This window comes from Peromyscus californicus, unplaced genomic scaffold (assembly GCF_007827085.1).
Source record: "Peromyscus californicus insignis strain IS unplaced genomic scaffold, ASM782708v3 Scaffold_15__1_contigs__length_86483966, whole genome shotgun sequence".
Classification (NCBI taxonomy): Eukaryota; Metazoa; Chordata; class Mammalia; order Rodentia; family Cricetidae; genus Peromyscus; species Peromyscus californicus.
In genome coordinates this window covers 49,692,129-49,708,718 of record NW_026294447.1, presented here as the reverse complement: position 1 = coordinate 49,708,718, position 16,590 = coordinate 49,692,129, and the positions used below count along the sequence as shown (strand labels likewise).

Genomic DNA, 16,590 nt, shown 5'->3' with positions numbered 1-16,590 from the left:
TCTTAAGTGCTGGGCTATCTATCTCTCTGAGGGTCCAGGGTTGTTTTGGTTCGTTTTTTGGTTTGGTTTGCTTGTTTGTGCCTTTGTTCGTTTGTTTTTTGAGACAAGGTCTCATTATGCAGTTCAGGATTCCTGGAACTCACTGTTAGACCAGTGGCCTCAAACTCACAGAGATCCATTTGTATGTGCCTCCCAAATTCTGGGATTAAAGGCATGTGCTGTCATGCCCCGCAAGATGCTTATCTTGTTGCATGGGCTCTGGGATTCAAATTCTGCTCCTCACGATTGCACAAGTGCCCCCAACCACTGGGCATCTCTCCAGGCCCTTGCGAGATTCTGAGTCTGTAAGTCCGGGGCAGGGCCTGGAATCTGCATTCAATAGGCACCCAGGGTTTACTGATACAGGTGTCCCAAAGGTCAAAAGCAGTGCTTTTGAGTACCTGGGAAAGAGTAGCCTTCCAGACTGGGGAGAAGAATATGGAGATAATGGGTAAGGGGCATTTGGGGAAGAGGAGCAGAGGTTGGGAAAAGGGTGATTTACAAGTTGGTCACGCAGCACAGGGTGCTAAGAGACTGAAGAATCTCCCTCCCCGCTTCACTCTCCAGAATTTCACTACCCTTTCAGGGCACAGCTCAAGCTCATCTCCACCCAGAGGCTCCATCGTACACACACATTGATGAATTGGTCCCTGTGTCTTTGTTTCATTGCTTTAGACCTTGTCCTGTTTGGGGTGGGGATAGAGGGCAACATACAGGTCTCTTGTCTTCTTTTCCCCAACCCAGGATGTTCCTCACCCCCCAGGGCCTGGGACAGTATTGCCTATACAGAGACTTAAGGTCACGGGCAGAAGGAACTGAGGTTGCTAGTGAGCTGAACTTAAATAAAGAGACTTTCTTGTACCTGCTGGGTGGAGCCAGTTTGTCACAAGGGTCCCTGAAAGTGGTAAAGGAGGGAGGAGAGAGAAGACGTGCTGGTAGGAACAACAGACAGCCAGGCAAAGTGAAGAGGGTTCAGCCTACCACTGCAAGTTCTAGAAATGGAAAGACGTCCACAGCCTAGGGATGCTAGAAGCTTCTAGAAGCTGAAAAAGATGAGATGACCCCTTTGAGCTCCCCCTCAAAAGGAATACAGCCTGGGGACAGGTTGATTTTAATCCAGTAAAATCCACATCAGACTTTGGACCCCTAGACTGTAAGATGAGGATGTGTGTTGATTTTAAGCAACTCCATGGCAATCTGCTTTAATAGCGATGGGACCAGGAAAGCCCTGGATTACAGCCTTATGTGGGATCAAACAGCCCTGTATTCAAATCCTAGCTCTTGTGCTTCCCGGCCGTGTAGCCCTGAACAAACTGGTTTCTGTCTGAGTCTCATTTCCCTCACCTATAAGGCAGGGGTGACCCTGTAGCACAGGGTCAATACAAGAATGGAATAGGGCGTGGTGGCACCCACCTTTAATCTCAGCACTTGAGAGGTAGAGGCAGGCAGATCTCTGCGAGTTCAAGGCCAGCCTAATCTACATAAGTGAGTTCCAGAACAGTCAGAGTTATGTAGACAGAGACCCTGTCTCAAAAAAAAAAAAAAAAAAAAAATTGAAATAGAGCATGCAACCTGTCTCGGCAGGAAAGGCACTTGCTGGGCGGGCCTGGTGACAGAGTTCAGTCACTAGAACAGACGTGAAGGTGGAAAAAGAAAATCACCACCACAAAGTTGTCCTCTGACCTCCACGTATGCGCTGTGGTCCATGTGCCCACCCATGCACACATTTTTTTTTTAACTCAAAACTGGAGCATGCATTGGTTGATAATCATATCCTTAGTAGCTACTGTAGATATTGACGTACCCCAAGTTCTTCCAGAAGGTGTTGGTGCTGGACACAATGGGGAGTGAAGAGTCTTAATCTTCAGAGCCATCCTTAAGCCACACGTGACCCCTTTGGAACGCATGGCCCCACCAGGACTCCCCGTGACCTATACAGTCTCCTTGGCTGTAAGCATGTGCTTGTTAATACACAGCTACTGAGGACACGATCCAGGAAAGGCTCCCTGCAGTCAAGCTGCAGATGGCTGATTACAGGCAGGCATTGCTTACATTGCACTGGGGAGCCCCTCAGACCCTCCACCATCATTAGCTTCAAGTTGGTGGACCAATTTGAGTCCCTCAAAACCCTGATGGTGATAGACAGTGCTCCATCACCACTTCCCAAGTTGATCTGCCCAGTTTCTACCTTGGTTTGCTGGGGTCATCAGATGGTGGGACAGGAAGTCTAACTCCAGGCTTATGGGACTTCTAGGATTCCTGAGGCCACTGTGTAGTGTCGCTACTGAAGAAAAAAATCCCAGCGCCAAAGACCCAGCAATGGCTCTGTTTTCTCTTACTACATGGGCATTGCAGAGGGCATGGACTAAGGAATCCCTCCATCAATATGCCCGAGGCTCGGTAGGCTTGTTGGGGGTGCCAGGTGAAGATTTGTGCATTTGATAGCAGAGGTCTAGGACATTTTCTTCTGGTCCCTGGGTGTCCTGGAGAGAGTTCACACTGTCATTACTGGTTCCTGAAGATGTGCAAGGTAATGGTGTGGGTGCAGTGTCTATAGGTCCTGTTAAGCTGGGCCACACTGTAAGGGAGAGTCAGAGGTGCTCTCTGTGACCTGGGGTAGTCAGGCAGTCTTATGCTCTCCCCCCGCCCTGCCCGGTGTGAGATCGTGGAAAGACAAGCACACTCTAGACCTCAGGCATAACATCTGACCCAGCAGATGGCTGCCCCAGAACAAGTGGCAGCCCTTCCTGTAACGTAAGACCTCCAACTAGCAATTGCTGCAGGTGACAGTTGAAAAAGGCCTGTTATGTGCTGGCATTTCTTGGAAGGATCCTCCACTGACACTGTCCTATAGCAGTTTGCCCTCTGGAGAAGACAGGACTCATACATCACAGTGATGCTGTGTCCCCTGGGCCCTCTATGTGCGCTGTGCTCAGGCTCCAGGTGGACCTTGTGATGGGCTTCGGAGGACCCTGCTTTGGAGGGAGGTAGTTAAGCCAAGAGAACAAGGCCCCTGGCATCAGCATCAGGCTTCAGTCACAGCTCAGTCATCCGTTTAGTGGTTAGGCTCTGTCCAGAGCCTCTGGCCCTTGGGGCCCCAAGTTTCCCCACTTGTTACTGAGGGGCTGGACTGAGGAACTTTCTACAGCTTGGTCAGGTTTCATGAGGGCTCTCAGGAGCAGGAAGAGTTCACGGCAGGGTCCGGCACTTGGTTGACGCTCGGGGCCGCACACCCTATTCCGCCCAGAGCTTTGACCCCAAAACCCCTGCTCTGTGGGTCTGTGGAGGAGGTACCATTTACCCATCCATTTTAGTATTGACCAGGGAACTTGGCAGAACACTGATGCTTGGGCAATTTAATTGAGCTGGGATAGGGCCTGTCATTCATATATATATATATATTAATTAGGCTCTGAAGTGTTTTCTGACAAATGTAGCCAGGACTGAGACCCACTAACCCAGATGTTAGTTGCTGGGACGAAGGATTTGAGGCTAGAAGGGAAGGCAGTTTTCCTGCCCTTACCACTTGCCAGTTTGTCCTTGTGTCTGATGGCCCTAAGTCAGCGGCCACAGTGCAGACCTGAGGGGCTCCAGTGAAAGAGGGTCAATGTTCTCTGTCCCCTGGTGTCTAGCATGTACCCGAGGTGGCGATAGCCGGAATTAGGGTGCCCAATTCTTTCTAAGCCCCCACTCCAGGGCACCAGCCTTAATTCAAGTCTGAGTATTTCCATCGAGACTGCTCCCTGACTCCACCTGGAGCATGTGGAAAGCCTAAAGGATGGAGGGTGTGTGGAGGGTTCCACGCTGCTGCCACCCTCATCCTCCTGCTGGCGGGCGGTTCCTCGGCAACCGCCCAGCCTGACACCAGATTGGAGTTCACATGATTCTGCCTCAGCTCAGGAATGGGTAGCCTCCAGCTGGGGATTTTCTAGATGAGCTGGGAGGTTTTCTGCAGGAATTGAGAGAGGGAGAGCTTGTCTGGGTGCAGGGTTGTCCATGCACTGCCAAGCTGAGCTGTCGTTGAGGTTTGGGGGTAGAACTGAGTCAGAGCCGACTCTTGCTGGGTTCTTCTGCAGAGGACTCCTGGGACTGCTGAGGCTGGACCTCACTGCTGGCTCTCCGTCTGTCCCTCAACTGGCTGTAGACACCTCCCTGCCTTTCTAGGAGGCTCCAGAAAAGCCAGGCATGGGTATGGGGATTAGATAGTTTCCAAACTGACCCACTTGTGGGACAAAAATCAATCTACTAGCCCAAGACCTGTGTATACAAGAAATGAAGTAGAAAATACCAGCATGTATGACAAGCACCAAGGTAAGCATTGTGTGTGTGTGTGTGTGTGTGTGTGTGTGTGTGTGTGTGTGTGTGCGCGCGCGCAGGGCCACACTGTCAAGTGTATTTCTTGCTATTGTTTGTGGTTTGTTTTTGTTGATTATTTTAAGGTAGCAATTGAATGCCTAGCTGCTTTTGTTCTGGATCCAGATCCATTCTGATTTACTGTGTAAGCTCCAGGAACTGGTTCAGCCTCCCCAGGCTTCGGATTCTGTGAAATGGGTTAGCAGTGCCAGCCCCACCCAACTTACAGGGATTTGGCAAGCCTAAATTGGACTGACTTTGCAACTGTTATAGGACATTAGAAATGAGACTCGATTATCTTTTTCATTGCAGGGGGAACTTGGGGGAAATTTAGGGGAAAGGTAACAATAGAAGGAAAAAACAGTTGATTTCTATCCCTTCACCAGGGAAACTTCCTCTGAAACCAGCCTTCATAGGACAGTTGGGTACCCTAATCCCTCTGGAAACAGCCTGTGTAAATGTCTGGATGGTTGGTCAGCTGAGGGAAGGGAAGCAGGCATTCAGGAAACCTCCAGCTCTGTGGTCTGAGGCTGCGAGCAGTCCCTGGCCCCAGGAGACACTGTCTGGGTGCATGCCGAGTACACCATGAAGAGCGGGTGCTGGGGGAGGTAATTATTCACGCATCAGGAGAGATCCAACTCTCTGTCTCTTCTGCCTGGAACGAGCTTCCGCCAGAGAGGTGCTTCCTCCCTGTCAGGGCTTCATCTCTCCTGGTCATTCAAACCCTTGGGGGCTTCCACCCTGGTTCGCATGTGTATAAGCATCTGCTTCTAGGTGTTGCGACGCTTTGTGTACAGTTTTTAGCTTTTCAGCTAGATGATGGCTGTTTCCACTGCTTTCTGCACGTCCCTCCACCATGGGAGACCAAGGACTGGGTGCATAGTAGGTAAGCTGGTGAAACACCCTCCGGGAGCAGGGGGCTAGCCCACAGCAAAGCCTAGTGGCCCCTGTGGTGGCATCTTGGAGGTCTGGAGGCTGCAGCGGGTTGCTCAGGGGTGACCCTGACCAATGGTTGGAAAGTGATGGATAAAGGAAAATTGAGACCAAAGTTTAAAGCCCAATCTGCCATATCCCAGCTGTGGACTCTCCAGGAGGCTGGCTCACCGCTGACCCTCAGTGTTCTCATTGGTGACATGAAATGTGTGTACAGAACTGTGCTTGGTTAGCAGAGAGCTCCATGCAGATGTGCCTCAGGTTTTCCACTTCAAAACACTTCTGTGTGCAACATGGTGTTCAGCTTGTGATGATGAAAGTTCTTCTGGACTCCAGGTAGATAGATTCCAGTGGATGAGTAGACAGATGTCTTCCTGGAAAGACACAGCTTCCCCTGGAGGCTGCTCACCCTCAGAAGTGGCAGGAGTGTGAGCTGGCTGTGATGGGACTCACTATCCAGCTAAGGCAGCCCCAGAGATTCCTCCTCATTTCCCTACTTTTGTTAGTGACCTCACTGCTCCAGCACCCAGCCTCAAAATCCACACCCATCTACCTGTCCACGCATCCTCTCCAACTGTCTCCTTCTCCACCTGCCCCTCACTCATCAGCACACCCCTCAACAGATCTATCTGTTCATTTGTCTGCCCACTCACCTACATTCCCACCCATTCATTAACCTGTACCTCTGCCTCCCACCCCGCACTCAACTCACTTAGCTCTCTACCCACCTATCCATCTAACAAGTAATTTTGGAGAGGTTTGAGGACCAGGCATTGAAGAACCTCTCCATTTCCCTTATCTTTCACTTCCTTTCTAATTTGTTGGCGTTCTATACAGCTTCTTGTCTCCTCTTTGGCCGTGTCTGCCTCATACTTATGTTCTCATGCCAAGCCACTTTCAGTTCCCCAAAGGTACTCATATTTTCTCCCTCTTGCATTTAGTGGCACACACGCATTTTCCACAGGCAGAAACTCCCCACTGTTTGGGCCGCCCTTCCTCTTTCTCTTAGCCTTAGTCTGGCTGTCGCTGCTCAAGAGAGCTTCCCTCACTGCATTAGGCTACTTCCAAAGAACTCCCACAAAAATCCCGTGCTCTTCTAGGAGGTTACTTCATTGATCTGTTCTTCTTCGTGGGAATAAAACGAAGTTGGCTGTTAGAGCCAGGGTATAGTGTAATGCCTTCCATACAGTGGACATTCAGTGACTGTTCTAGGAAGAATGTTTGGATAGATGGATATGGGTGGGAGGCTGAGTGGATGGATGGATGGATGATGAATGGATGGATGATGGGTGAATGGATGATGGATGGATGGATGTGGTGGTATTGTGTTCCCCAAAATATTGTGCACTCTAATAAACTTATCTGGGGTCAGAGAACAGAACAGCCACTAGATATAGAGGCTAGAAAATGGTGGCACTCACACCTTTAATCCTAGCCTTCTGGAGGCATGGATCTCTGTGAGTTCAAGGCCACACTGGAAATAGCCAGGCATGGTGACTCACGCCTTTAATCCCAAGAAGTGAGCCTTTAATCCCAGAAAGTGAGGGCAGAAAGCAGAAAGGTATATAAGGCGTGAAGACCAGAAACTAGAAGCTTTTAGCTGGTTAAACTTCAGGCTTTCGAGAAGCAGTTCAGCTGAGATCCATTCTGGGTGAGGACTCAGAGGCTTCCAGTCTGAGGAAACAGGATCAGCTGAGGAACTGCGAGGTGAAGAAGCTGTGGCTTGTTCTGCTTCTCTGATCTTCCAGCATTCACCCCAATACCTGGCTTCAGGTTTGATTTTATTAATAAGACCCTTTAAGATTTGTGCTACAGATGGATGATAGATGGATGGATGATGGGTGGATGGATGATGGATGGATGGGTGGATGGATGGTTGATGGATGGATGATGAGTGGATGAATGGATGATGGGTAGATGGATGGATGGATGGATGATGGGTGGATGGATGGATGATGGGTGGATGGATGATGGATGATGGGTGGATAGGGAATGGATAGATGACTAAGTGAGTGAATAGGTGAGTGGGTGGATTGGTGAATGTTTGGACAGTCCCTGTATGACTTGGTTAGATTTGTGTTTTGGAAGATGGTGTTTAGGTGGTGAGTCACAGACATGAACCTAACTTAAGGCAATTGCACTGACTTCAGGAAGGAGGTCTTGACCAAGCCAATCTCAGGTGCTGGTGAGATAACAGAAGAGAGGAGCGAGGCTTTTAAAAACCTAGGAGTTGGAAATTCTAGAAGTTGGCAGTTGACTTAAAGCCATGAAGGAGGAACGAAGCTAAAGGCCATCCATTCAAGGTGAATAACTGGACAAGTGGGAACATCTTTTCTAAGAACAGATTAGTGGAGAAAATGTGGGACCTAGTGTGGACCCCAATGAGCATGTCTTGTGAAGTGGCAGGAGTGGTTTATATGCAGCCTTCAGCAAGGGGGAGCTCTGGGGGCCATCAGACTGTAATGGGATTGCAATCACCAGACTGAACCAACACTGAAGGTATGGGTGAGAGATGCCCATACATCCACCAGTCGCTGCCTCTCATGGCAATGATCAGTGCATGTGGCCTTCCTGATTTCTGGGCTTGGAGGTTCCCTGGGGGTGGGAGCTCTTTCTCACTTTATCTCTTAAATTCTGCATGTATGTAGCCTGGCCCCATGAACACTGTACATGTCCCACAAATACTTTTCCCATGAAACCTGGAAGTACTGGACTGTTGGGCAAGTTGCTTTGTTTCTTTGGTTGCCTTATGTCTTAACTAGAAACAAAAACAGGGTTGTGACGGTGGAACCAGAGAACAGACGTGGAACCATAATGAGGTGCAAAACTTTTTGTAAGCTAAGGGAGTAGACACAGGAATGCCTGCAGTCACTACACCATGAGGGCCAAGGAGTCCCTACCTGCAGAGGGAATCTGGAAATGCCCAGGGCCTGGGCCCCTGTTCTGCCCAAAGTTCCTGCTGGGTTTTCAGTCCCTTCCAGCTGCATCTGCTCCCTGCCTCAGGAACTCATGAAAGGGGGCATGCTTAGAATCTGAACCTATGACCTTCTAGACGCTTCAGGTGCCTTGCTGTTCAAAGTATGATCCACGGTCCAGCAACCCCACATCTTCCACATCTCCTAGGAGCTTGTTTGAAATGTAAAAATCTCGAGAGCCCCATTTCTCAGACCTAGCCAGGTTGGAAACTCAGGAAAGGAGCCTCTGCAATGTCTTAAACTTCTAGTGGATTTGGGTGCAGCCAGTTCAAGAACTGCTGTTCTTTTTGCTCCAAAGTGAACGTGGGAGGTACCTCAACCTAACTGTGCTCAGCTCTGCTTCTTGGCTTTACAGGCTTGTGTATTTCTGCCTTTGGTTGCCAGAAGTAGCTTGATGCTGGCTTAGGAAAGAGGAAGCTACAAACCTCACCCCGCCCTACCCCACACGTCCATACACTCACCACTAGTAAACAACAGAGTTGGGGCCTGGTGACTATCAGGGAATTTCCAAGACCTGACAGGGCATGCCTCAAGGAGGCTTCGTCTGCTCTGGTCTGTGGAAGCCTGGGGCCTGTGCTCCCCCCTCTTCTTTTCCATTTCATGTCCCTTTTATTCACTGAGACAAGGTCTCTCAATCAAAACCAGGACTCCCTGAAATGGCTGGCCAGCTTGTTCTAGGAACCCCCTATCTCTGCTGTCCAAGCCAAGATTATAGCTGGTTTGCCATGCCCACCTGGCATGCACGTGTGTTCTAGGGGTCTGAACTCTGTTACCTACACTTGCAAGGCACATGTTTGGAGGTTAGAGGACAACTTGTGGGACTCTGTTCTCTCCTTCCACCGGGTGGGCCCTGGGGCTCGAACTCAGGCCATTAGGCTTAGTGGCAAGTGCCTTTACCAGCTGAGCCAGCTCTCTGGTCCAAGGCTCCCCTTGGGGACCCCGCTTTCCTCACCTGGAAAATGAGCAATGACTCTTACTTAGTCATTCAAGAAGTCCCTAAATAGTCCATACAGCTGGGAGGTGGGGGGGACATCCGTGACAGGTGGAAAAGACCTCTGCTATGTTGGAATTTGCAGCCCCGGGGAGACTGGCCGTCAACAGTCACACAAGTTACATAAAGAAGACATAAATCTGAGAAGCTTGTGAAGCAGTCCATCAGGATGATGAGATGGAGATAGGCGTGTGTGTGTGTGTGTGTGTGTGTGTGTGTGTGTGTGTGTGTGAGGTGGGTGCCAGGAGAAGCCTTTCCAGGAAGTGACAATCGAGCAGATCTCTAACAGAGCAGGAACAGGTGCTGTTGTGGGTGGGGCAGGTACCACAGTGAGGAGAACTTTAGGAAGAAGTAGCTCGGCAAGATCCAGGTAGAGGGACAGAGGCACAGGAGGCTGGTTGCGTGGCCACCAGGTGAGGTGGCAGGCAAGGTTAGGGAGCTAGTACCAGGGGTCTGGTGGGTCGGCCACGGTACTTGGCTTTCAGTCTAGGTGTGAGAGAAGCTGCTTCCAAGTGTGCAAAGCAAGGAGGTGGTTCAGCTGCTTCTCCGGGGGGGGGGGGGGTGACTGTGACTGACACGGGGCCGGAGCAGGAGGGCTGGGATGGGGGTGGGAGAGGCCGACATGAGGTGGAGAGGAGAGCTAGGGTAGAGCGTGGCGAGGGGCTGGAGGTGCTTCTGAGGAAAGAAGTTGGTTAGGGTGAGAGAGCTTGGGCAGAGGAGGGGACTGGGCTTTATATCAGTTAGGAAGAGCTGGAATCCAGGCGAGAGAAAGGGTGTCTTTGGACCAGACCCATCGTCCCCTGCTCATTTAAAAACACATGAGAAATGCCGGGCGGTGGTGGCGCACGCCTTTAATCCCAGCACTCGGGAGGCAGAGCCAGGCGGATCTCTGTGAGTTCGAGGCCAGCCTGGTCTCCAAAGCGAGTTCCAGGAAAGGCGCAAAGCTACACAGAGAAACCCTATCTCAAAAAACCAAAAAACAAAACAAAAACAAAAAACCAACCAAACAAACAAACAAAAAAACCCACATGAGAATCCTGGTCCCTTTATCCAGGAAAACTGAATATACAGTGGTCTACCTTATCCCAAGGGCACACATCCAACACCTCCAGCAGATGCCTAAAACCACAGGTGTGTAGTACTGACCTCTATTTACACCATGAGTTATCAAACATGTATGCACCAGTACCTATGATCAGTTTAATTTGTACATTAGACATAGAAAGATGTGAGCAATAACTAGTAATAAAAAGAGTAATTATATAGTATACTGTAATGAATTTATGTGACTATAGTTTCTCTCTTTCAAAACATCATTTTGTTTTTAGACAGAATTTTACTAAGCAATTAGCCCAGGGTGGTCTTGAACTCACAGTGATCCTCTTGCCTCTGCTTTATAATTGTTGAGATTACAGATATATAGATATGTGCCACCACCACCACATACATATGTGTCTATATAATATATGTGGTAGTAGTGTTTGTTTAATTACTGTTTAAGTGACCAGATGACTCAGGGTGGCATCGAAACCTCCTGCCTCAGCTTCTCAAGTTCAAAATATATTAGTGTGCTACACCCACCCATCTTTTTCCCTCTACCACATTTAACCTTGGGTAGCTGAGAGCAAGGTTCCAGAAACCACAGATCAGAGCAGGTGACTGTGCGTAGTTATCTACAAGACTGAGTGTGACTTCAGAGAAACTCCCTGTGTTAGCCCTCAGGGACCCTGGGACTGGAGCTGCGGGGTCCAGATTTCCCTGAGCCCCTTCCCGGTAGATTTTGCGAGCTCCTCTACCTATCTCTGCTCTAGTGGTCCTGAGCCAGGTGGGAACCAAGGCAAGATAGGAGGGAGTGGTGGAGAGGAGAGCTGGGGTGGACGGGGAGGCCTGGCTCTGGAGAGAGCTGTAGGAACTTGGAGTCTTGTGGTCTGCTGAGATTTGGTCATGGCCTCTAAGAGGCTTCCCTCAGGAGCCCAGCTAGCCCTCAGCTTTCTGAAGAGAGCACAAAGGCCAGTATTGATCTGCAGGCATCACAAAGCAGCTTAATTTAGAATCTTCAATCGGGTAGACTGTAGGTTCTCAAGGGGGAGGAAAGAGTTTTTGGCTAGGGGTAGAGTGGGAAAAAGAAATATCTGAAAGATCACAGCATTGTGTCACCTCCCAGATGACCTCAGCATAAACATGCAGGAGACCTGTGACAGTAAGTTTGACCATGAGACAGCAAATACTGTACCTCAAACAGCTTCTTCAAGGAATGCAAAAATGGCTTGAAAATGCCAATCGAGCAGGGCAGGTGGCGTGCACTGTCACCCCAGCACTGAGGAGACTACATGTGTAGACAAAGCTGTTCCAAAAACAAACAAACAAACAAATAATAAAAAGAGGAAGGAAAGAAAAATGCTGATGTAACCCTGGTGAGATTTCCCAGCTGAGACAGAAGGGTTAAGTCGATAGAACAGTTCAAGCCTTTACTGTTCTGATGCGTTAATTTATCAAGTACGCTGGCAACCAAGCATTGCATTTTACCCTTAGACATGATTGTAGCCTGGCGTTCCATTTGTTAAATTCTCAATGCACAGCATTTGGGAGGCAGAGGCAGGCAGATCTTTGTGAGTCCAAGGCTAGCCTGGTCTACAGAGCGAGTTCCAGGACCTGTCTCCAAAACAAGACAAACAAACATTCTCCATGCGGTCATCTCACTAATGTGGGGACAAAGTGAAGCATCTTTGACCCTTTTGTCCCCGATAAACACTGCAACTGCCCAGCCGCCATCTGATGTGGTCCTGACCAAACAGGGAAGGTGGTTTTAATCCCCAAATTCCAGATGAAGAAACTGAGGCTCAGGAAGACTCACAAACCTAGGCAAGTAGTTGCACTTGACCTGACCTTTGCTGCTTTTGATCCCTAGTACAGAGCCTTGGCCAAGATCCATCGGGGAGGTGAGAGAGGTAACACTTGGTGAGGAGTAGCAGGGACGTGGACAGGGCACGGTGATGAGAATCTGTCCTTTGTTTCTTACCAAAGCACAGAAAGATGTGGACCAGGGAGTGTCTCTACTGATGCCATATGGAGAGGTCCCTGGAGCGGCTGTGGCCTCAGTGTTGGGCCTGGTCACTACAGTCCTATAATGTTAGCAGACTGTTGTTGCTGTGTAAGATGATGGCGCCCTCACACTGCAGACAGGTTGGAAGTACTCTGCCTCCAGCCTCCTTTGGAGAACCAGGCTGAGTTATGCGCCTAGATCTCCTTTTGACCTCCCTTGCTTGCACCAAGGGACCAGAAAATAAATAAGGGACAGGGGATAAAGAAGGGAAGCCAGAGATGGGGAGCTATAGCCACACCTCCATGTTTTGGTATGTCTTGTTCAGTTGTACTGGAGCTGCTTGACTGTAACAACTTCTAAATGAATACAGTACCTCGAACAGTGCCTGGCATACAGTAGGTTACATGGATGTTAGCTGTGACTATTTAAAGCCTTTTCTGCCTTGACTTGTAGGGGTTCGCCTACCACCAATGATGAACAGATCTTGATACACTTGAGTTACCTTCTAGACACAAGATGCCAATAGAGAGATTGACTCCATCTCCAAGCCCATGAAGGCTGAGGCCCCTTCTGGCCCAAAGATGGGGAACATCACTACAGACAACTCCTCACTAACCTGCCCCATCGACCACACCATCCACCAGACACTGGCCCCGGTGGTCTATGTGACTGTGCTGGTGGTGGGCTTCCCGGCCAACTGCCTGTCCCTCTACTTCGGCTACCTGCAGATCAAGGCCCGGAATGAGCTGGGAGTGTACCTGTGCAACCTGACCATTGCAGATCTGTTCTACATCTGTTCACTCCCCTTCTGGCTGCAGTACGTACTCCAGCATGACAACTGGTCCCATGGGGACCTCTCCTGCCAGGTGTGTGGCATCCTCCTCTATGAGAACATCTACATCAGCGTGGGCTTCCTCTGCTGCATCTCCATCGACCGCTACCTGGCTGTGGCCCACCCCTTCCGTTTCCACCAGTTCCGAACCCTGAAGGCGGCCGTGGGTGTCAGCGTGCTCATCTGGGCCAAGGAGCTGCTGACCAGCATCTACTTCCTCAAGCACAAGGAAGTCATCGAGGACGAGGACCGGCACCGAGTCTGCTTTGAGCATTACCCCATCCAGTCCTGGCAGCGTGGCATCAACTACTACCGCTTCCTGGTGGGCTTTCTCTTCCCCATTTGTCTGCTGCTGGCCTCCTACCAGGGCATCCTTCGGGCGGTGCGCCGTAGCCACGGCACACAGAAGAGCCGCAAGGACCAGATTCAGCGGCTGGTGCTCAGCACTGTGGTCATCTTCCTGGCTTGCTTCCTGCCCTACCACGTGCTGCTGCTGGTACGCAGCCTCTGGGAGGCCAGCTGTGAGTTTGCCAAGAGCATCTTCAACATCTACCACTTCTCCCTCCTCCTCACCAGCTTCAACTGTGTAGCCGACCCGGTGCTGTACTGCTTCGTCAGTGAGACCACTCACAGGGACCTAGCCCGCCTCCGAGGAGCTTGCCTCGCCTTCCTTACCTGCTCCAGGACAAGCAGGGCCAGGGAGGCCTACCCGCTGGGTGCCCCTGAGGCCTCTGGGAAAAGTGGGGCCCAGGGCGAAGAGCCTGAATTGTTAACCAAGCTCCACTCAGCCTTCCAGACCCCTAACTCACTGGGAGGGGGAGGGTCGCCCACAGTTGGGTTGGCCTAACTTAAGTCATCTGTATGTGAGGCTTGGTTAGGCCTGAGCTATCACCAACAGGCCTTGTGGTCTGGAGCTTGCCTGGTGGCTGTCTCCCACATTGCCATGTACAGGTGCCTCTTTCCTCAGGAAGGAAATGTGGTCTTGGGCCACAGCTAGGGCCCCCTGGTCCATGGAAGCCCTGTCTTCTCTCATGTTCTCTGCTGTCACCTGTCACCAGGTGGGACAGAGTCAGAATTGTCACTCCCAGGAGGTTTGCAAAGAGCAGCGGGGCTGGAGTGTGGAGGAGGAGAGTAGGAACCAGGGTGTTCACCTGCCAAGCCTTCCTGCGCCCCTGTCGTCACACGTGATACCAGTCCAAATGTGCTGTGGTCTCGTGTGATACAGGAAGCTGTGTTGTCACTACTAATGCTTGAGCTCACCTCTATAACAAGGCTAGAGTGGAAGACTGGTTCAGGTGAAGAATGGGGGTGGGGCTTGGGGGACTGCTGTGGGTAGGGCAGGAATAGCAGCAGAGTGGCGGTCTGGGGAGAAGCCCCAGGGCCAGACACATCTCACTTTTACAGGGCTAACTGAACAAATTCACCAACCCCAAGGGCTGAAGGCAAATAAACAAACCTCAAGGCTCCCTGGGGAGATGCCAGGGGCCCTTCAAAACGTTCATCCTAAAACTCAAGTAAGAGGACTTGGGCCTGAAGCTGTGTCCCTAGCCAAGTTCCTGACGTGGGCTTTTCTTAACTAGTTTTTTGTTTCCATCTGCCCAGAGTGCTAGACCTGAGAGCCCCAGGGAAGAGAGAGAGGGAGAATATACAAATGGCAGGCTGTCCATGGCAACTGTGTGCCAAGACAGTTACCCGGGTCATGTGACTGCTGCCAGTGACTCCTACCCTTCACCCCACACACTATAGAGCATCCAGCAGCCTTTGAGAGGAGTGTGGCAGTTTCCCAGAGTCCCTAGGTACAACCAAACTAACAAAACATACACATCGTCATGTCTCTTGACCACAGGTCTGGGCTCAAGCTCCACTCTGGTATAAGTAGTTCTTGTGAGAGAGTTGCCAGAGATGGCTGCACGTCAGAGAGACCCACACCTACCCCAGCCTAGGACCTTGTGGGGCAATGGTGACCGCTGAGTGTTCTGCCCCTCTTCATTCCACAGTATTTCCCCCTGTTTTGACCTGCAACTCTGGATTCTTACTGGCATGGACTGGAACAAGCTGAGCCTGGCTCCCCTTACTGTGGAGAGCTGTATTTTTGTATTGTCATCTCTCTTATGCCAAGTGTCCCTGTGTTGGACTATGAGGTGGATTTATGTAGTGACTTCAGTCTGCAAATAAAACAAAGTAACCAATCACAGCAGAGTTTGTGCCGTCCTTATGGGCAGGGATGCCGCCCGCACCAGGGAGGTCCAAAGTGTCCTTGAAAGGCCCCAAATATTCAGGAAGATCCAGGGGTTGACCTTGGAGAAAACCCAGGACAACTTGTGGGCTGCCCTTGAGCACCCACCAAGTGGTCAAGTCCAAGCCATCGAGTGCAGTAGGGTCTTCCCTTCTGCCTTGTGGCAAGGGTCAGGTACCAGTGCAGGGCATTGTTGCAAATCCACCCAGATGCATCTGTGCAGGGCGTTGTTGCAAATCCACCCAGATGCATCTGTACAGGGTGTTGTTGCAAATCCACCCAGATGCATCTGTACAGGGAATTGTTGCAAATCCACCCAGAGACTTTTGAGGAGAAAGCCAAGCCCTGTGTTTTGGAGGAATGCTACTCCCTCTGTCTTTGACCACTTGGTACTCTGTATGTTGAGTAGCTGGCCCACAGTGAGGGTGAGCCCCCATCAGACCAGAAGAAGGGCTTGTTGCATTCATCTCTCTGACAGTTCCCCGGAATCATCGGGTTGTGTTGGGAGGCGCCCACCTTGTTTGTTGACAGCTTCTGTCTGCGGGGCATCCTCTCAACTCCATGTTTATCAGCAAGGATTGCGCACATCCTAGTGAAACATACATTTGATTTTGACCACTTAATCCCTCTGTGGGTCGGGTTCCTGGAGTTCTGGAGTGTTATGGAAGAATAGATCTTTCTTCCAAACAGACTAAGCAAGAACACTATTAAGGATTAATACTGCTTTCTCTCCTAAGAGAAGGGCTGGGAGGAGACGTCCATCTGGTTTGGACTGAAGGTGACAGAAGCCATTAAAATTCCTTTCCTACGCACTAGTGTTGTTTAGTAAGACAAAGCCCATCTTCCTGTTTACACACACTGGCCTGTGGGTTGGCCCGAGAAGAGTGGGAGAAAGCTTCACTACAGAATACAACCCTATCTGCTGCTTGCCATCTGGTTGGGCATTCTAGAGAAAACCGGAATCTGACCCAACTGCTTTTTACATCTGGGGATGGAGTTTCCATTCCTGGACTTCATCTGGTCTCTGTGTCCAGGGCTCTGGGGGAAATGGTGAGATTTCAGTCCCACTCACTTTCAGTTAGCAACTCTCAGAGGAATACTGCCATACGAGACATTCTCTATCCGTGCTGGAACATAGCAGAGAGGTCACAATACCCAATGTCCTCACTGCTAAGTCCCTCTTCTGGG

General features: G+C 50.4%; 1 protein-coding gene across 6 annotated transcripts in view; it reads left to right on the top strand.

Annotated features, from left to right (window-relative positions):
* Nucleotides 1-16,590, top strand: part of Gpr68 (G protein-coupled receptor 68) — a 106,097-nt gene that overhangs the window by 15,152 nt on the left and 74,355 nt on the right. For 3 of the 6 annotated variants that reach the window (XM_052738784.1, XM_052738786.1, XM_052738789.1), the window contains one exon: nucleotides 12,788-15,360. The exons of 1 other annotated variant lie outside the window; for it this stretch is intronic. In XM_052738784.1, coding sequence (XP_052594744.1) covers nucleotides 12,886-14,013 — 1,128 coding nt within the window. In that variant the 5' untranslated portion in view covers nucleotides 12,788-12,885 and the 3' untranslated portion in view covers nucleotides 14,014-15,360. Of the gene's footprint in view, nucleotides 1-1,644; nucleotides 4,351-4,401; nucleotides 7,629-12,787; nucleotides 15,361-16,590 lie in introns of those variants that run through there. 2 more of the 6 variants (XM_052738785.1, XM_052738788.1) reach the window with 2 other exon arrangements.